At 39.2% G+C, this 20,542-nt stretch overlaps 3 protein-coding genes across 5 annotated transcripts in view; 1 reads left to right on the top strand and 2 right to left on the bottom strand.

The window, feature by feature from the left end:
• The window catches only part of LOC138030977 (iron-sulfur cluster transfer protein NUBPL-like), a 9,438-nt gene extending 4,996 nt beyond the window's left edge, over positions 1-4,442 (bottom strand). Inside the window, exons 1-5 of one of the 3 annotated variants that reach the window (XM_068878845.1) lie at positions 3,809-4,442; positions 1,885-2,032; positions 762-796; positions 566-656; positions 56-95 (exon numbers count right to left, since the gene is read on the bottom strand). In XM_068878845.1, coding sequence (XP_068734946.1) covers positions 56-95; positions 566-656; positions 762-796; positions 1,885-1,984 — 266 coding nt within the window. In that variant the 5' untranslated portion in view covers positions 1,985-2,032; positions 3,809-4,442. Of the gene's footprint in view, positions 1-55; positions 96-565; positions 657-761; positions 797-1,884; positions 2,033-2,102; positions 2,451-3,808 lie in introns of those variants that run through there. The other 2 variants (XM_068878841.1, XM_068878844.1) reach the window with 2 other exon arrangements.
• Positions 2,788-8,663, top strand: LOC138030937 (uncharacterized). Its single transcript, XM_068878795.1, has 3 exons — positions 2,788-3,532; positions 6,193-6,262; positions 7,397-8,663. Exons 1-3 carry the CDS (start codon positions 2,880-2,882, stop codon positions 7,901-7,903), a joined length of 1,230 nt encoding a protein of 409 aa, XP_068734896.1. The 5' UTR covers positions 2,788-2,879; the 3' UTR covers positions 7,904-8,663.
• LOC138030895 (phosphatidylinositol polyphosphate 5-phosphatase type IV-like) lies at positions 8,267-20,542 on the bottom strand. Its single transcript, XM_068878756.1, has 13 exons — positions 19,200-20,542; positions 17,725-17,822; positions 17,380-17,504; positions 17,152-17,204; positions 15,954-16,020; positions 15,740-15,835; positions 15,016-15,146; positions 14,870-14,912; positions 13,295-13,410; positions 12,646-12,734; positions 9,498-9,545; positions 9,198-9,244; positions 8,267-9,113 (listed from the first exon to the last, which is right to left on the bottom strand). Exons 1-13 carry the CDS (start codon positions 20,433-20,435, stop codon positions 9,049-9,051), a joined length of 2,214 nt encoding a protein of 737 aa, XP_068734857.1. The 5' UTR covers positions 20,436-20,542; the 3' UTR covers positions 8,267-9,048.

The raw sequence follows: 20,542 nt of genomic DNA, 5'->3' as shown, positions 1-20,542 counted from the left end.
GAGACTGGGACATCAAGATAAACTTATGACAAATGGCAACACAAAGTTTCCTTACCAAGGAACCCCAAAATTTACCAAGGGTTTCATCTGATTTTCTGCAAAAACAAAAATAGCGAGTTTAACAATGAAGGGAGCTGCACCACCAAAAAAGTAAATTGAAACTTAGCAATTTCATGATCATAACATTAATTTTTGTTTACATTGTACAATGTTTTTTTCATACTAAACTACAACTGGATTGGTATGAATGCTGTTTGAATAAACATGTTGAACACAAGATTCAGTGTGCTCCATATTGCTGTCAAAACATTTAAATATTTGATGTTTTACAGAGTATAGTAAAATACTAAAGGGTAATAAAATGCACACCCCTGGTGAAGTGCCTTACTGCTAAACATAGTATCTTATGGTATTGCCATTCCCTAAAGGTCCCCATTTCAAAGCAGATGGAATATGAGTTGAGCCACCAAAAGAAAATAAGTGCGAAAAGGTCAACTCCTTGTAAAATATTTACCGGTCCTTAAATTTAGAAAGTATGCAGATTATAATATGGAGTGTAACTAACGTTTTGTCAGCTCTGGTTGTTGATTTAAGTTCATCATTTTGGGTATTGAAGGCCCATAAATATCAGCATCAAGGAGCCCAACACGAAGTGACTAAGGATCGAATAACAAAAATGAATCTGACTGGATTTTGCTGTTGAAATGGTCAGAATTTCAAAAAAAGCTGATCTGAAATTAACTTGAATGACAACATCAAACCTGCTTGCAGGCCAACATTCCTAAGGCCAAGTTCACTACAAAAACAAAAATAATATAAAACTTTTAATGCAATTTGATGCCATAGGTTAAATCTGGTAGAAAATTAATAACAAACAAGACGTCATAAGTCCAGTGCTCTGTCCCCAAATAATGATAAATCACTGTGTTAGAAAAATAAGTTGAAACCAACAAAGAAACTATATGGAAAGAGCCAGATGTTACGAAAACTAAGACCTAAGACCCGGGGGTCTTGGCTTACAGGAAAGAAACCTGGGACAACTTACTGCTAGTCAGAGATTTGGGCACTGGATGCTGTCTCCATACATGGTGTAACTTAAAAAGACACAGTGCCATGACATGCTTGAATGTTGTGACATTCATAAATGCTTACTTATTGGCGCAGAAACTAAAGATAGGGTCTAAGTTCAAATAACAAGAAACTCAGTCTGTTAACAATTTGGTTGTAACCACAAAAAATGTGATACACAAATTATTTTGTCAGTACACATTTGTTATTCTACTTCCAGTATCAAAACAAGTCCACAATTTAGCCGTAAGTCACGCAAACAACAGATGGATCCCGTAGATGGTCAATTATGTCTGATAGGGGACTGAAATAGCTTTAGTTTTTGAGGGTCTTTGTTTTTGTAACACCCAGAAGGAGCCAAAATTAAAAGTAAGATCATCAAAACGTTTGCGACTTGTTGGAATTCTTTTTACGTTTCGCTTGAATTAGTTGCCTCAGTTCCCAGTCACTGAATTTGGCAAAATTTTGGGGGACAGCCCCCTTAACTTTCTCTGGCTGCCAGGCCCTTAATTTATTAACCTGCTTAAAATAAATAATGTAAGTAATGTATGGTATCTCTGCCAACAAAGATGTCGAAGCTGATAGTTTCTAACTTTAAATCATAATAATTACTAAATTTTATTTCTATATGCAAGCTTAATATGTAAATTTGTTTGATTTGTTTTAGAGGTTGGAAGGCCCGTCCAATTTGGTAAAACTTAATAAACTGCACAGCTTTGTTCCAAACCAAAATAAAAAATATGCATTTTTCTTAAGACTGAACACGTACCAAAAGATGTTCGAGGACAAAAAATACCAGTACCTATGATATTTTACCTGAGACAGTAGACTTGCCCACCCCTCCCTTGCCAGATGCAATCACAACCACATGCTTCACACCAGGTATTGGTCGTTTCTTTGGCAGTCCACGGACCATCTGTTGCTTCTGATGCTGATCCAAGGATTTATTCCTCGCTGTGACGCCCTGAGGAACCAAACAATCGCTCTTTAATACACAAAAGCAAGGCATGACTATTGAACAATTACGCTTAAACCTTAAGTCTGTTAAGATATCAGCGGGAGTCTCCTGTACCAGTGGATCTTCATGGGAAAAATACGAAGCTTTCGTCAAATGAAATGCTGCTCTGAAGTCAAATTTTGTCAATATTATGAGACGTGTTTGTCTCACAAACTCAGTTAGTCCTATGGCCGCCATGTTTGATTAGATACGCCTGATGTAAGCTGCATCAGTGTGTCAACAATCGCGGAAAGCAACCGGAGAACATTTCGCGTGCCAGGGCAGTGGTGTCTCGATGACAAGTTACAAGGGAAAACAGCTCACTTCCGGTTGCCGTCCGTGTCTCAAAAACACTGCCTAATTTGAGTATCCCACGGACTAAATTTAGGGGGATTTCGCTGAACAAAAAATATTTGATCGCTTTTAAAATTTTTCAAAAGCGTTCAGACTAATGATTATGCAAACAAAAACTTTAATAGCTGCGCAAGAGGATCGCCAAAGTCACGAAACGCAGATTTTACAGATTGCGTGACTGGGATTTGGTCAAAACAGAATGTGAATGGAAGAACAAGCAAACTAACGAAGCAAATTAAATAGCATTAAATATTTTACAAGCGAATTAATGTAAATTAAAAACGATTTTATGGATCACATAGTTTTTAAGTGTTTATTTAATATAATCAGTGTAAACTTTATTTCCATGGAAACAATGCTATCAGATCTCATTATTGGTATATTTCCCGTATAATCATATAATGCATAGCTGTTTGTCGCTTTCTTTATTTCCTGAGTTAACTCAAGTTTTAAGTCTGACATGTCGTTTCCAACCTCAGACGATGAAGGGATAGATTGCTTTGTTTTAGCTCTTGCAGAATTGTCTCGCAGAGAAGACGACTCCGTTGAACCGAGTTGTGTCTTAAGTTCAAATGATGTACAAATCGCAGGGTGGGTTGTCAACCATACCACACAAAATGTTTCATTTTGTCGAAGATCCGCACCTAACAAAGGCCTGAGAGAGCAGAGATCAAACACTCCGTGGTCGAATACCTCGCGACAGATGACAAGAAATCGAGTCGACTTCGTAGAGTTTAAACATCACTCATTCCCAGGCAAATACATCGATGAGTATCGGAACGGAAAGGCATTCAGACAAGACACAGCGTATAAAGATTTGCTAAACAGGAGTTACAAGGGAAGGATATTGTCTGAAAATTTCGTGGATCGGGGAAAAAGCCACGATCACTCGAAAATCATGGTGGCATCGAGGCACGCTCCGAGCGTTGTAAGCATGAAAGAGGCACAAACGATCAAAGATGAAAACAATCACGATAAGTCACTCGTTGTCTCGTCCAAAGGGTTCAGTAAGCTTGCTAATTCACCTCTGTCCGGACAGTTTCAAGGAAAAAAGCTGCAATGGAGACCAACTATAAACAACAGAAAAGTCACTCATCCGAAAGCAACACAATGGTAAGCATCTACTTATTGAGTTCTATTGACGCGAAATTGACTTTTATTGAAACGAGAAGTTGTTGAATCATTTATACAAGCGTTAAGTCTTTTTAGTTAATATAGAGAAAATTAATGGTCCATTTGACTAGAGGAGTTTACTGGAGGAGATTACTTCAGGATGCGAACTTCATGGACCCTTCGCAAGCAACAAAACTATGTCAGGAATTCCTTTACTGTGATGGTGATCAAGGAAACACTGCTCACAACGTGTATCTACCGCAGAAAGTTAAGTACCTGTATGCAGCTCTTTCGTTTCCGCACAACTGGATCGATCTTTGTACGTCTTATATACCCTGGGGATGTGTTTTATTTCGTGAGTTCGTATTAAAATTAACAAACGAAACGCATTCAAACGAGAAATGTGATGGCATGAACAAGGTCACTGACCACGGAAGTATTTTCAGCTATAAGCAAGATTTGATTACAAGTTGCGTTAACGGAATGCTTATGCATAAAGTATCACCAGTGGCCACTGTCCGAATAAGAACGATAGGTTTTATCGCCTTTTACTCAAATTGCTTAAATCTGGCACGTGCTCCATTCTCGTTAAGCCGTCCCCTTCTTTTCTCTCCGTTTACCGTCGTCCGACCGACCCTTTTTTGAGTTAATACGAGGAAGGTAATGACCTAATTAGTAAAACATTTTTATAATTTGTAATCTGAGACATAAACATTAAACATAAATACAAACATTGTTTTTTCTCATACAAATGTTCAGTCTCAACTTCAACCCCACAGTAAAGTGATACTTTTACACAGGAAAGGTTTTCTGTCCGTGTGGAAGGAAATTATGTTAACAACAAACCTTCTGCTCGTTTCTGCTCCCTGCCACTCGACACTTTCTGAAAGCGCGTTTTTAGATTGCTTCTGATTTTGTTTGTTTACTCCGGCCGACCGATTCAAAACTAGGAAGCGCATTCGCATTCGCGCAGAAAAAAGGAAACGGCATTACCACCGTTCCAAGGCTTTTCGCTCGTGGCCAGAGGAGGCCGTTTCTTAAAGGCTTCTAAATCTTTTAAGGTTGAAAAGTCATTTCAATACGACTTCTTCTAAAACACTAGTCATTTAAATTGTTTTTACGACAACAACATCTCAAGTAAATCAAGTCATGGGCCCCAACCTGGCCCCAAATTATTGCACAAACAAGAAAGGGGGTGGTCTAACATCTGAAGGGTTAGTAGCAACAACCTAAGACTTTCGCAGACTGATAACGTCACAAAACTGTAAAGTTTTTATATTGATGTGAAAAACGTATGCAAATGAGGTCACGTGACTTGTTACGGTCACAAATCAATCTCAAAATAAAAAATTGGCAGTCTATGACTGCATGTGGCTCAGGCTTCCTCTGGTGTTTATCGGCCGGATGAAGTGTGATTATCACGAAAATTGGCCACATCCAAGCTCAAAATTTGAGAGTTTTTCGGGGTCTCGATTGGTTTCGATAGCTTCAAAGTATAGTACAGTGATTCTGACTTTAAAAGTGTATTTTATTTCCCCACACAAACTCCTTTTTGGATGTATTTTCGGGCCACGGCTAAACTCGCTAACCATATGTCCAGTATTGCGCAATATACGTGGTTACGCTTTCACTCACTCAACGCCATGTCATAGTGGCGAAAGCCTTCCCAGAAGGCCTTTCGCCACAAAAACCGTAACAGTTTTTGCTAAAATTTATTTCCCTTTGCTGCTCCATGCACCAGAAAATGATAAAAAGTGTTCCCGTCTAGCTGAGATGTCAAATAACTTTGACATGGCACGTGATAATATATCATCCTCTATAGGAGTTAAGGTTTCGCATCTTATTGTTGCTAACGATGTCCTAAAGTTATTTCGTGTTATATAAAATGGATCAATGGTTATACCACCCCCTCACTTATTTTCATAAAATAGATCTGGGCCCAGGCCTTAATTAATTCACCTGAGAAAAGATAACCTTTTAAGTTTTGTACTTCTATTGAAGACTTACGTAGTTGTCATTAACCGCACCTCCCCCAACTGCAATCGTATGATGGCTGCGTTCCAGTCCATCCAGGTGCCCCGGTTTTTCTCCCTTCTCAAAATCGACTCCCAGATAATTACATCTGGCATTGGAGCTGCATGTGCTCTTTAGAACCTTTCTGAAAAGCACGTACGGCATTGAAAGCTTCTTAAGGAAAATTAAAGATACCTAGGGAATCTGGCACCCGAAATGTCACGTCTTAAATTTTGAGAAAAGCACGCCTCTAATGCGCTAGAAGTTTTTTTGCATTTTATTTACCTTGTTTGTCAGAAAGTTGTTGGAGCAAACTGAGCCGATGTAAACATAAGAAAGAGAGGAGCTTTTTCATTATGGGATAAGACTAAAAGGTGTCAGCAAGAGCCCATCTGTCGGGTGCTCCCTCCATAAATGGGGATCACCTAACGAAAGAACCACTCTAAGCGGGAATGATCAAGTGGGTAAATATTACTACATTGCAAATGTTTTGAACGTTACCCCTTCGTCAGAACAACTGTCTTGTCAAAAAGATACCATCCTCTGTCGTAAAACTGATAACTGAACAGGGTTAAAGTTTGATCGAAAAATACCTATGGATAAAGCGATAATATTGATTTAATTTCTACACTGTTTCCTTTTTTCAGGAGCAAGACTAACACCACCGATGTGACCCTCGGGATTACTTCACAAGGACGCGATGAGGTCAATAACAAGGTACGGTTCACTCAACAATTTTTCTTAGCGAAAATAACGAGATGTCAAGTACCATTTTAATGACTGTAAAAATCGTGTACGTGGATTATTTCAAAGCGGTAAAACTAATTCTTTTAAAAATGTGCGAAAGACCACGTGATTGACGATCGAGTGGCATAGTGATAGCGTTTGGTGATTTCTGGTCAAGATTTAATAATTTCCGCTGTAATCAACTTGATCGCATACAAATGGTTTTCTTTTTCGTTTTGAAAAAATCAAGAACAAGAGGACGAGCCAAAACTTTCTTGAATCGACTTAATGCGGATTTCAACTGGATAACCTGAAAAAGTGCGCACAACTCTTTCTGATTCATCCACCCATTCTGTATTGAATGGAATCACGTTTTTTTCTTTGGATTTTTAGTGTTTTACTTAAAAGAGTGCGACAGTTCCTGTAAATCCGTATCATACGGATTATAGAGTCCAATAGACTAATTTTGATATATTAAAATTCAGTTCAAAACAAAAGGCATTATCTCGAGGCTCTGGGAAATGAATATAAGGATTCCCCAGAGCCTCGAGGTGATTCCTTTTGTTTAGGACTGAATTTTAATATCTCAAAAGTGGGCTATTTTGCTTTTCACAGAAATCATTCACTGTAGTGCACGGGACCTGAGGACCACATCCCGCGTTGTGATTGATGGATCTCGATCCACTTTGCGGGTTTTTCATCTCGTCTGCCATTGGCTCGGAAAGATAAAGCCGCGCGAGCGACACGTCTGCAAAAGGCGCTATAAATTATATATATACATCTTACTAACCGACTTCGATGGCCCGGGATTTTTTTTAGTGTAATGTATTTGCACTCGGGCCATGAATTGAACTTGGAAAAAAAGCAACAAGGAAAGTATTGTAGAATACACCTCCTCTCCCCCCCCCCCCCCGCCCCCTAGATGGCTTATACTTGAACAGGGTGCGTACTATCTCAGAAATGGTCTGGATAGCACAAGTGTGGTTGTATTTTTTAAAATATCTCAGAAATATAATTAACTACTAGATCTTCCAAACTTGGCTTCAAGTCACGTTTGCTTTAAATTTTTGTTTCCAAGTGTCAGCTATGGTGTCACTGTGCTTGCTCCCATCTTTCCTTACTTAGAGTGTGGAGTATCTTCCTGAAGGAAAGCCGTCATCCAATTTAATTGTCAAGCGGGCAGATTTAACTTCTTCGAGCTCAGGTTTACGATCTGAATACAAAACCTTGTCAATGGATTGTCAGTCAATCAGCGTCCAGTATTCCCCATTAGAAAAGTGTGAAGCGTGGGTGAAAAACCGAAATAATGAACTAGGGACAGTGCCAAGCAGCAAAGACAAGAAAAAATGTATTGCAAAGGGACGGATATTTCGGACGGCATATCATACTCCGCAACATACCTCGTCTCAGTTGGCTTTAAGGGGAAGTGCTCTGGCTTCGCCTCAAAAGGACATGTGCAGCGCTCGAGCGCAAGAAAGCCATTCCAGCTTGGGATCGCCAGTGCGCTCTTCTGCGATGGACTACTCTAAATACACAGATATGTTTAAAAACGTCTTGGAATTTTATGGAACAAGACGGCTCCGCCCGAAATCACATTCGACTGTTGAAGAGTTGTTGTCCATGAAAACGTAGCCCAGAGTCTTCAAACATCAACCTTCTGTTACGTAGGCATCGTGCGAATGATACGTGGCGTTACTCCATAATGAGTGGAGTCACGCCGCGCGGTGAACGTTGGCGTAACATTTCTGTGTAAGAGCGCACCGCTCGCGGGAAACACGACTCGAAATAAAGGCCTTGGTTCCAGGCAAATTTTTGATGTCATGCTCAGAGACTGGAACAATCGACAATAAGATGTTGCGACAAGAACTGATTTAATGAACAGAACGTTGAGAGACTTCTCTCATGTAGTGTAACAATGGACAGCTCACAGGGTTAGCTGCAATTTTCTTCTCAGAAATGTTACGCCAGGCGCGGTACAAATAAAATAGTGACAACTTTTCTTTTGAGAATTCACATTAGTTTATCTATACTTTGACCGAATAAGCGAATAATAATTTCCTGATTTCTTAATTGAAAAGAAATTTGTGACGTCATCTAACAACAAGAGCCATGCCTGTCACTCGCTCTAACGTGAATATCGATGAAAAGGCGAAAGCGAGAGGCAAATTTACGAGCGGCGAAGCCGCGCGGAGAATGGGGAAGGACGTGCCAACAATACCGTCAGCTACGAGCTATGCAGGCTCATGAAAAAGAGGCAAAATGTGTCCGATTTATCCAATGAGAATATAATTGTACCTTAAATAAGCTGAATTGAAATGTTTAGCAATGATAACATTCTCATCGCATCAACTTGAACATAAATATTGTTCTAAATTAAAAATGTTCAAATGTGCTCGCCCATCACCGTGAATGGATCGCATATATTACATTTAATTATTAACATAATTCCTTTGTTTTCCAGGTTTCTAAAATAAATCAACAAAAAACGAAATCGCCACCTTCCCTCTGTCGTCTGCATATAACATTTCCATTCAACTGTTTACACTACAAAATGTCTTTCTCTCTCTTGAATGAAACATGCAGTGAGCGTGCTTGGAGACAAAATCGAGAATACTTGCAAATGCAAAGAAAAGTGGGGTAAAATTGATAAAAATGAAATGGCTATGCTTTAAGACAACGCACAGTGATGACGCACGGATTGCAAGTTGATATTTAAGAACATGCCAGTAGACCCAAGGTACTTTTACAATCCCGGATGTCGTGTCCAGTCCCATCTGTCACAAGATAACACACACGGCGCTTTGTCCGTCTCTTCTGGGACCCGCAGCTCGTCTGCGGTTTGCTGTTTAAGAAATAATGAACACAGTTGTGATATATGGGTCACACCATAGATGTCACCAAATGAAATGAAACACCAACAACATACCTTCTACATAAACATCACGCATGTAATAACCCCCGGTCAGAGGAATGCTGGAGAGTAAAATTAAAGTAAAAGGAAAATACTATAATGCCGTAAAACCGACAGAAAGGACAATGCTCCAAATCGAGTATTTAGAGGAAAAATTCATTCTGTTTTGATATCTAATTTATGTAATAAATTTCTCGGTGTACAGCAGTTTCAAAAATTTCCCGCTCAATTAAAATTCTATCTACAGACCAGTCTGATGAATTGTATTTAAATATAATTGACACAAATAAAGAATTGAATGTAAAAATTGCTTACTTTTCTGTGCAAGGATTAAGTTTGACTTGATAAATACCAAACACAGGCCTAAAGAGAAATAAGAAGAGACTATCATTCACATTGCTACAGATAACAGCTTACAATATTTATGAAGAAAGAAATAATCCTGGACAATTTAAGAAATTGTCTGTCATTGACACCTGAAAAATTCAGGTGGCTTCAACGGGATTCGAACCCAGGACTTCTGCTGAGTTGTTCATGTGTCTGTAAGAAACAATAGACTATATTCGTATTCTCAGTATTGGACTGGAACTAGCTTGCAATGGAGGCCAATGCGGGGGAATATATTAAAAAGTATTTGCATTTGAAAAGATTCCCCCGCATTAGCCTCCATTGCAAGCTAGTTCCAGTCCAATACAGAGAATACGAATATGGTCTATTGCTTAAATTTTCCAGATAAGAGCGAGCACCACTTCTCTCAATTTCATCTATAACCCGCACTTCAAAGGTATATACATTCATTTTAACAATTTATATCGGTGATAGCGTTCTCCATGATGGAATTTGTTCCTATTGACTGAGTGGGAGGGCCGGACGGGAAAATATTTGGCCAGAGAACATGGAGTACGGACCGAGCGCAACTAGATCCGTGCGCCAAGACCGAGGGCAAAATATTTTCCTGTCCGTCCCTAACCAAACTCAGTCAATAAGCATTTTATCATATGGTCTATACAAAAGCAAAACTATTGTCAAATACTTGTGAAATGTTCGTGGCTAGTCTGACGAGGCGTTTCGTCTCGGCCAAGAGACTCTTCAGATACCTTTAGAATTTAAAGGCAAACTCGTTGAGCATCGCGCCCAAAACGGGCGAACGGGACTTTGGGCGCGATTCTCAACGAGTTTGCCTTTGAATTCTAAAGGTATCTGAAGAATCTCTTGGCCGAGACGAAACGCCGCGTCAGACTAGCCACGAACATTTCACAATCATATGGTCACTACAATATTCATGAGCTCTCAGAATATGAAGTTTTAAGAAAATAAGGAACAAAAATGTGCACAGAAAATTTATTAAATGTGTTGTTTGCGTTTGCTTTTCTGGTTGTAAATACCTTGGATGTTAAAAAGCGACAAAATCCGCTAAAACCGCATCGCACGGAGCAGTACGTGTTCCTACTCGGGGCCGTACGGCTTTTTCCGGCCCTGCTTGCGCTAATGCGTACGGCCCTCATACCGGGATTTTCCCAATGCTTTCACACTGAAAGCGCGCGCGGGGCAATGTGGGCCATATGATAAATATAGACATATAAAGAAATGCAAGTAATTAAATGCATGCGGATTTCAATAAGCGTCACGAAGTGTCCCCTTGCTCATCTCCGACAATTAACGTCACATGCTGCTCCTCAAGTAAGGATAAAATAGAGGATATTACATGGCCGCGAGGAGATACGAGATTTCTCTTCGAGTGCTGAAAAAACATTTCACAAGTGAGCGTAGCGAACGAGTGAAATATTTTTCATCACCAGAAGAGAAATTTCGTATTTCCAAGCGGTCATGTAATGTTTTGTTTATTATCATCATTATCATCATCACGAAGCATATAGGGTTTAAAGCTCGATAGGGTTTAAAAGCACGATAGGGTTTAAAGCTCAGAGCTTGTGGGGTCGTGTTAAAATAATTACAATATGAAGCTATATTAACATAGGGATAACATTACTTACAGATCACAACTACTATAGTAAAAGATAAAAAAGAGAATATTAATTAATTTCTAGGCTAAGAGATATTCAAAAGTTCACATATTAACACCTAAAAAAATAGACTACAGCAATTAAGGCATAAAATGTAAAATGTTTAAAAGCATTTAAAATCGTGATAGTGCCTAGGCAGCGTCTGGACCGACTGTGCGCTAAAATCAAGTTCCTTAAAATATCAAGTTTCTTAAAATGTAAATCCTTCTTCACTTTACGATAAAAATCAGAACGCTGGCCCATAAAATGAGTCGAGACAGCGTTCCAAAGGATAGCGCCTCTATAGCTTATAGAGTTTTTAAGAAATTTTGAATTAAAACGGGGGAATTTTATTATATAAACATCAATGAAATACCAAACCATTTCACTTTAATATGATTTCTAGTCCTTACGAAGAACAACGGCGCGATTTTATTATGTTACTAAAGCAATGGTGATCGCTTTTCACATGTGAAGATTAAATGTCATTTTCACGCGTGAAGATATCATGTTTTCGCGCGAAAGATCATCTGATATTTCATTGGTGTTTATGTAGTAAACTGCTACATTTACCCTGACCTAAAAATAACGCTACCCTTTACCCTTACCTTATTGTTATAAATAGGTAGGAAATACTTAGACTTGAAGGGACACTTTGTGTTGGATGTCAAAATTGGACATGCATCTAATTACTTTGCATTGCTGGACATAAGGAACTTGTGTCGCAACTTGTTACATGAAATTTCTCGTGTCCCGACTCAAGTTAAGTGGCTCGACAGGGTTTTGCAGTAGGCAACCTTCTTTGCACTTTGTTTCGCACTCGATGATCGCACGAGGGCAGGGGAGCGTTCTCATTGGCTGATGCACAAAAATTTGCGTTGCGATGCAAGTTGCAAGAGAGATATTACACCTTAAGCCCCATTGACAAATTTGAGGCGTCATTGCCGGAACCATTGAATGTACTCTGGAAAAACTCTTCGCAATGATTAACACATCAATAAACGAAACAGTCAACGAAATGTTTGTGTCAGGGTAAGTTGCACTGATCAAGATTTTGTGCAAAATGTGAGGTAACAAACCTAAAAGAAACGTTGGAAGAAAAACTGCGTCAAAAGGCGGCAGGAATTTGCGAAAATGGCATGTGACATGACATGCGGAATCACTAAATTAAGCGAAACAGAGTATGCGGAATGACTTTAAAGAAGCAAAATAACGGAACATCGGAAAATGTCAAGTAGATCAAGTGTCACCGGTAACTCATCAAATAATAGCCAACCATTCTCAAGAAAAAGCCCGGGCTTTAGACGAGAAAATAACTTAATTTATTTCAGCAGCTAACCAACATTTCATATCAAATTCCACTTAATCATGCGGTTCCGTGGCGCTCGCTGAGTGCGATGTCACTTTTATTTCGTTAACTCACGTCTTCCTTCCATGATCTTATTTATTATATGTTTTACCTGTGATCCGATACTTTTACCGATACGCAACTGCTGTAAGTCACCGGTTCGATGCTAGATGGATCAGCACTGCGGTACAGAACACGATCCTGAAAATAATCAGCCATAATCATCATATATCAAGAAAAGCTATGATCCTCGCACTTATGAACGCAATTTTAGCAACTGCGTAGAGAATCCTGAAAAATTCAGGACTTCAATGGCGGGCTTTGAACCCGTGACCTCGCGATACCGGTGCGACGCTTTAACCGCGAGGATCATAGCTTTACTCAATTTCATATCCGCAGTTCGGTATATGATTCATTTCGTATATCATTTCGTTCATTAATCATCATATAGTCTTTACAAACAAGAAGAAGAATACCTGCATCGTAACAAAAAAGAAAGGATATAGAAAAAACACCTGACCAATTTTCGAGTTTTGAAAACAAACGAAGCTTCACTGCATGTGAGCGTGGGGTGGAGACAGAGTTTCCAAGAAACGTTAAATATTTTTGGTCTTTATTTTGAGTAACTCCCTGTCCGACAGGATGTGACGAATGGTCCCACTGCACCCTCTCAGGTCACCCTCCATAAGATCAGACAAAGAAAAGTAGCCAAGGAAGGATCTGTTCGCTGCCTCACAAATAAAAGAAAACAAAACACTTACCGTCCAAGATGGAACCCTGTTCTTTGAGGACGAATCATAGTTGTCGCTCTGTATGTCGTGCTTGTAGCTTGGTAAGAATCTTATCGGCGGCTCATTAAACCCAACAAACACCTTGCCTGTCATGTAAATAAACAGGCCACAATTCTACTCATTTTTCTTACTCACTTTAACAAAATAGCACAGCTGTACTTCTCCAAATAACGACAATTTATGTATTGCTGTATCAATACGCGGAACGAACCTCGAGGTGCATGCTCATGCAAATCCAACTCCGATGGCTTGGACATATCATTAGAATGCAAAATTATCGCACACCTGAGGTCTTTAAGAAGATGTAGGGGATACCACCGACAGTTCGTTCGGCAAAGCCCTGTTCCAGTCCATCAGAACTGGGAGCAACAACAGAAGGTGCGCCGTGTTCACAGGCTCGCGTCAGTGTGGCGTTGAATTTTAACTTGAAAGAGCATTGGGCATCGTCTGTCAAGACGGCCAGACATTAATACCTTGCCTAACAGGCGAAAGACAAGAGCGCGCGCACGCGTGATATGATCGCCCTTTTCAAGAGTGTTCCTGAGTATGACTAGGGAATTGAAGCACAACGGCAACGACTGAAATGGTCACTCCAAAATAAGTTAAGTTATCGCAAGTATTTCGCGATTATTCCAGCTTGTTCACGTTGCACAAAAAGGGCGAACTATCATATAAGTGGATTAGTACGAACTGTTTTATTAAAGTAAAGATAGCTAGAAAATGAATGATTCATTGCCTTTCATGTTCACGTTGTCGTCAAAACTTAAATTTGGTGATTTCACGTTGTTGTTTTGTGTAGGACGGCAAAGAAGACACAGACATGTGTGCCGTACGTACTGAAATATAATTTTTCCTTTGTTTAACGAATAATATCCTTGCTTTGTGGCGTCGCCGTCGCCGTTGCTTAAACTCCCTACTTTCACTACTAAGCGGCCCGTTGACAGCGCATGGCTAAGAAATTGAAAGCCGATTAACGTAATCCGGGATTAACGTAAACTTTTGTTTCATGTTTCAAACTTTTTGGTGAAGGTTTCTTTTGCTTATTTTTGTTTTTCAAGATTGACTCCTTCAAATGTAAAGTTTTGCCGAAGAATATCAGCATTGAACAGCATTTGGGAGTAGAGAAATAAACGCCTCGGTAAATTCTTAATCTGGGATTAGCGTTCATCGGCTTTTGAACAACCGGTCCCTGGTTTTTTACAAGAAATAATTTAATTTTATGACTTCCTCGGTTATTTTGTCCTGTATCGCTAGCCGAGGGTATGCCGGAGGGAAGTTTTTTGCCAAGGTGCAAGAGGAATCCGCGATGGCTCGTGAGTAAAAAAACTGCATTTACTTGGACCTGGGAAATTACTTACACAACAGACAATCATCAAGCCGAACGCGAAGCGGAACGCGAGAGAGACGGAAAATTATTTCCCTCCCTTTTGACTCGTCTTTTGTGATTGGCGTTATTATAAATGCCTAACCTGCGAGCTGTCTTGGAAAAAATTTACCTGTAATTCCTCAGACACCCGGGGTATGTCAAAATCAATGAATAATTACCTTGTTCCATAAGATCGAGAAGTTCATCGTTCTCTTGTAATTCCTGTAAAGAATAAAAATAATAGGAATAGAATAGCTTATAGTAAATCCGATAATGAACTGCACTAAAAAAAAGACAGTTCAATGACAAAAGAGCTGCAACTAACTTTACACTGAGGTCTTTGTTCGTCTTTGTATTTCTCAAGTATTTCATCCACTTGTGATCTTCCAAGAGTAACACGAAAGTTAAAATCTCCCATCCAAAACACGCGATCAAAGTTTTCGGTGGAATCTTCCTCTGCAAATGCATACACATCACAAATAGTTTGCAAATTGAAGGAAATAAACTTCAAACCGGTTTACATAAAATGTGGAGCACTCTGAGGGATAGAGAGAGACAAAGACAGGGAGGGAGAGAGAGAGAGGAGGTTTGGCTCAATACTGGGGGGCTAACGTTGGTCGAAGGGGTGGGGTGGGCGCCCACACTCCAACAAGAACTTACAACAACAATACAAATTAAATTACAGTTTACTAATGAGGTGTAGACCAAATGAAGGAAACACCTACTCGAAGAAAGCCAGGAGTCCGGGATTAAGCTTTTTATACGTGAATGGACTAACATGAGCCTATTTTTAGATTTTTACTGTTATTCCCTTACAGTAATTTAACAAACAATTTCTCAGCCGTGTGCAAATCAACCTTGCTCCCAAGCCCTTTCTTCTTCTCTGAGAACAGAGATTAAAATCAAATTCTCCTGTCTGCAATGATGTCTTTGGCTTATTCCATGGTGATTTAGTTCTTTAAAAGGTATGCTAGATTGTGAAATGTCTCCTGTAACATACTTTTCAATGGCATTGAGTGGCAAATCCATAAAAATCGCGCCGTACTAACCACTGGTTACCCTTCCCTTGTTTTCGGGCGATAATGACAATGATTTGGAGATAGTCTTGTAGTCATTCACACGATCCATAGCTTTACCCTCATCAGCTGCAACAAAGAGGACAACATTGCACTATCATGGTTGGACACTGATATGGTTGACATAAACAGGGCACAATACAAAGCAACACAAAGGGCAACTTAATGTCATAAAAAGAAAACTCACAAGTGAAATGTGAATCAATAAAAAGAAATGAGGTTCCAAATATGCTGAAGGAAACAGCCAACGCTCCCTAAGAGAAATAACACCAGTTACCACCAAAATTTCATGCTTTAATAAGGCACAGTACAACAAGGGCAAATGATGTTCTGCTTAGGAGGCATGAAGCATACAGTACCAGCAGCCGACAAAAAGTCAGCTACTTTTTTCCTTAAGTTGATTTAATTAAAGACAGATTCCGTTAAACCTTAGATTAAAATTCAATTGTGACAAAGACAACATTGGGTCGCTGTACTCAAACCAGATGTCATCTTCAATTTTAGCGATAACAACATAATCATATCTTTGAGTCTTTGAGATACTTCTTACTGCTGTATAATATGTATAATAGACCGGGGGGGGGGGGGGTACACCCTTGTAAGGGCTTAATAGGGACGTGTGGCCAGCCAGGGTATGTTTTTCGGGATTTTTGTCTTGAACAGGGTATCGAATTTATCATTTTTTGTGTTAATCAGGGTATCGCTTTACCAATTTTTGTCTTAAACTGGGTTAAATGTCTTAAACATGGTATCAAAAAATCGGAATTCTGTCTTAAAATGGGTAGGAAAAACAGTGATATTTGTCTTAAACACGGTCAGGGTATGAGGGGCCGCGCCACACATCCCCACCCAGGGATATATCGAGTACCCCCCACCCCACCGGATAATAGAGCAGTTTTCAAATGACTATTGAAAGTAATTACACGATAGCAATTGCTATGCTTAGTGCCTTGTTTAAAAATCTCGCGCCAGTCTATCAACCAATGAAAAGGAAAAGGAAAAGGAAAACCAAAACCAATCGCGACTTTGCACATGTGATTTTTCCCACGCTTACATGGAATTGCTATGAATATGGATTGGTTCATTGCGCTGTTTGCACCAGCTGTGATTGGTCGTAGTAATTACTTTAGTATTTTGTTTTACGACACCCATTTGAAAACTGCGCTATGACAAATTACTGTACCAGCACATATCCTACAGACACATCACACAAATAACACTCAAGTTTACTTTCAAGAAATATAATTAACATCTTACTTAAGTTGTTTTTCCTTTTAATTCCTGGCCCTCATGTAAAATTAAAGCAGAAAAAACACAATGGGGGTTGGGACATAAACAGTAAGGCCCTTGAACTCAATAAGTAAGAAGTATCCAATTGCATGTACCTTAGTTTTTATCATATGCCCCACTCTGGTTGAAACACTATCTTCAGATACAGCTGTAAGATGAAAGATGCATTTTGATATTAAGACTATCACTGAAGTGCTTTTAATCCATGGGATTTTCTTTTTTTTTGCTTTGCAGTGGAGTGCATGCCACCTGCATTGTGTGATACCTTCTAAAAGGCAAAGTTACTGAAAAATACATCATTATTTTGATAAATTGAACCATACCAGAACAAAACCAAACAAGTTCTCTCCTTATGAACACAGACAAATGGAGCAGTCCAAATGAACAGGAATGCATAAGCACATGAGAAGGACCAAGAGTCTCTTGAAGACGTATCTCCCATTCTTTTCTGGAAGAGAATGTATCTTACATTTAATTGGTATACATAAGGACTAGCAGCTATCTTGACAGAAAGAAAGGGGTTTTTCAAAATTAACAGTAGCAAGTAATAAGACACAAGGTAACCGAAAACATTGCATGAGATTGCCTGACAAATACCCAAGAAAAATGTGACTCTTTTTAAAAACAGGTCTATATGATGCAGTATTATTTATGTTTCATTAAGGTACCTTGCAGAAGTACTTTCTTGCAAGCCAACAACATAAAGATCTTGTAAGAAGTCCGTAGAATCTGGTATTAAGAATTCATCCAAATAGAAGGGAACTTCCTGTATTGATAATAATGATGATAATGAGGATGACAAAAATAGACCCTAATCACTCTTCCACACTGTACAGATACTAAAATACAAAGGACACATATCATCCTCAAGTGAGATTATCTCAGAGCATGACACCACAGTGGGGAAATTGGAAGAGAAAACCATCATCACTGAGCCCGCCTGAACTCTCTAAATATATAGAGATATTGGCACCACCTGGCTCGATCTTGTACATCACTGACTTGCCTTAGGCTTCTCAATTCATCACAAATATTGACAATAATCCATTTCTCAAGAGCAAATTTTATTTACCACATATTCTAAACACCAGAACAATGAAAAGCCCACTAGTCTAACACAATACAGTGTTTATGGATGTCATAATACAGGGCCAGCAACATTATTTATCTCCATGTCCAAGTCTGAATGTCATTCCCTCTTTGGTTATTTTAACACCCTGTGCATGAAAGTTCAAATTATGCTCAAACAGTTTCTCTGATCTGTTTCACCCTTACCTAATGGTTTGTATTCCACTTTCTGAGTCCACATCATTTTTATTTTTACTTTTATTTTTTTACATTTCATAAACATCAAAGACAAAGAAAGAACAAAAAATATCACACAGGAATTTTCTACACAAACAAACACAGATACAGGAGTACGCAATTATCATTATGTTAACTCTTTAACGTCCAAACTGGCCTAAACTGGCCAGACTTAGTATTTTACTCTGTCTAATGCCAGACAATTTTACTCGTCAATGGGGAACCCCTGGGAGTCAATGGATTTAAGTCGATGTATAGCTCCCATTTTGACACTATCTTACACGTTAATAATTATCCCCGAATTATGTTATTTTCAAAAGAATATCTGACCACAAGTTTGGAGATAAATTTGTTGAAGGATAGTTCCTCTTAAGATAATTTTTGACTATTTATATAGTATTTGGCAAATAGGAGAGTAAAGTTAGGTTTCTTTGAGACCATAAAGGTGTCAATGTTTTTTGTGCCTTTAGAATTCCTTGCCAAAGACTACTTCAATCAGAGAGAGTGAGAAGGAGGTGCCATTTTCTCCGTTGAACCATTTTACCACTTCTGAAATGAGTTTCATCCGACAACAATTTAAAAAAGTTTGGATCAATGAATCACTTTGTTGACAATATAAGTGTAGAGAGTTGTCTTCTATACTATACTTAGTCCACAGTTTGATTAAATCTCTGATTAACCTATTAAGACCCAACTTATTTAGACCCAAAAGTGCCTCTCATTGACAAGAAAAAAAAAATTACCATTCACCAGAGTAAAACATACAAGTAGCATTCTTGGGGATGATGAAGTTGTTGATAATATATTGTAGTCAAAGGATTTGTTAATGATACCTTACCTTTTCTTCATGCATATTCCAGGTAGCAACGAATATGCCAATTTGGTGATCAGGGAAATAGCGTTCCATTTCCTCCTTTAAAAAGTTGCCACTTCTTGTTCGTGCTCTTTGTGCAGAAACACGAGGAAGCAGAGACAAGGCGGATATGTTCGACGTTTCTCCTGTGGATCGTACAGACAAATCTGTGTCTGATGCATACTTTCCTTCATTAGTAACTACTTTCTCCAATGCTTTACTAAGGTTGTGTAAATCGGATGTTGAGTTATTGTGATCTTGCGGGAATTCATTTTGGTGAATACTTTCATACAAACCAGAGCTGTTTACCCCAAGAGTGCTATCATGATTTCCTTTTGGAAGGGTTGGGAGTGTTGAATTAGGGTCTCTCTGGACAGCCAACTCCTGATTTCTACTATCCGGCACTTCCCTGTTGCTAATGGAAGCTTCCTCGCTGTCGCTTACACTTGTCAAACTGTCATTGGAAGATGACAAAGTGACTTCATCTTCAGAAGGAGGCTTATTATTCAAAACGTTTGATGGAGCAGAGTTTGATTCAACAGGTGTTGTTTCTCGATGTTCAGAGATCTCCACTTTTGGATCATTTTGCCCTTGTGTAACTCTCATGGGATGAACAACATTCTTCTTCGAGATTTTTTTGCTATGATCATTTTTCACACTATTCTGGTAAGATTTGAAGCTATTGACGATTTCCTTTCCGGAACCGATATCTTTTAAAGGTTCTGCACCTCTTAAATTTCTGTTACCTCTACTCCAGTTACGAGGACTATCTATGGATTCAGTAGAACCTATACTATCTAAACTACCGGTGCTTCCTCGACGCCTCATAGGCAAAGGGTCTAACACAACACCAGAAGAATGTTTATGAATCCTGTGCTCGTCTTCCGAGCCGGATGGAGACGTCCGTGGTGATTCATGGCGAGATCGTTTTATTCCTTTCGAACTTAACGCTGCTAAACGAGGGTTCGTATCGACAACGCTCGATCGCGGAGATGATGGTGGATGAGGAATAAGTCTTGCTGTTTGAGAATCTTCCTCCTTTGATTTTATCAAGGTATCATGATGACTCCCGGAAGCAATGTTTGAGGACAATCTGACCCTATTTTCTGGGGGCTGTATTTGCCTTTGTTGAAGAAGCTTAGCAGGTCTGTTGAAGGACTGCCTCATCGATGGTGTCTGAAGGTTATGGCTAGAAAACGAATAATTTCCACGGTCAGTCATAATGACGTGATAATAAACCTATGGCACAGATTCTTTCTGGGAAGAAAAGAATGACAATTGAAACAACCATCCGCCATATTGTTTTTTTGCTATGGTGACTGATCTTT

Source organism: Montipora capricornis, chromosome 2, assembly GCF_036669925.1.
Source record: "Montipora capricornis isolate CH-2021 chromosome 2, ASM3666992v2, whole genome shotgun sequence".
In the NCBI taxonomy this organism is placed as follows: Eukaryota; Metazoa; Cnidaria; class Anthozoa; order Scleractinia; family Acroporidae; genus Montipora; species Montipora capricornis.
This window is presented reverse-complemented; position numbering and strand designations above follow the sequence as displayed.

Coding starts and splice junctions, on each gene's coding strand:
- LOC138030937 (XM_068878795.1), top strand. CDS start 2,880: ATGTCGTTTCCAACCTCAGACGATGAAGGGATAGATTGCTTTGTTTTA. Junction 3,533..6,192: donor CATCCGAAAGCAACACAATG/GTAAGCATCTAC, acceptor TCCTTTTTTCAG/GAGCAAGACTAACACCACCG. Junction 6,263..7,396: donor GCGATGAGGTCAATAACAAG/GTACGGTTCACT, acceptor TTCCTTACTTAG/AGTGTGGAGTATCTTCCTGA.
- LOC138030895 (XM_068878756.1), bottom strand. CDS start 20,435: ATGACTGACCGTGGAAATTATTCGTTTTCTAGCCATAACCTTCAGACA. Junction 9,245..9,497: donor CTTAATCCTTGCACAGAAAA/GTAAGCAATTTT, acceptor TTTACTCTCCAG/CATTCCTCTGACCGGGGGTT. Junction 9,114..9,197: donor GCGTGATGTTTATGTAGAAG/GTATGTTGTTGG, acceptor TTTCTTAAACAG/CAAACCGCAGACGAGCTGCG.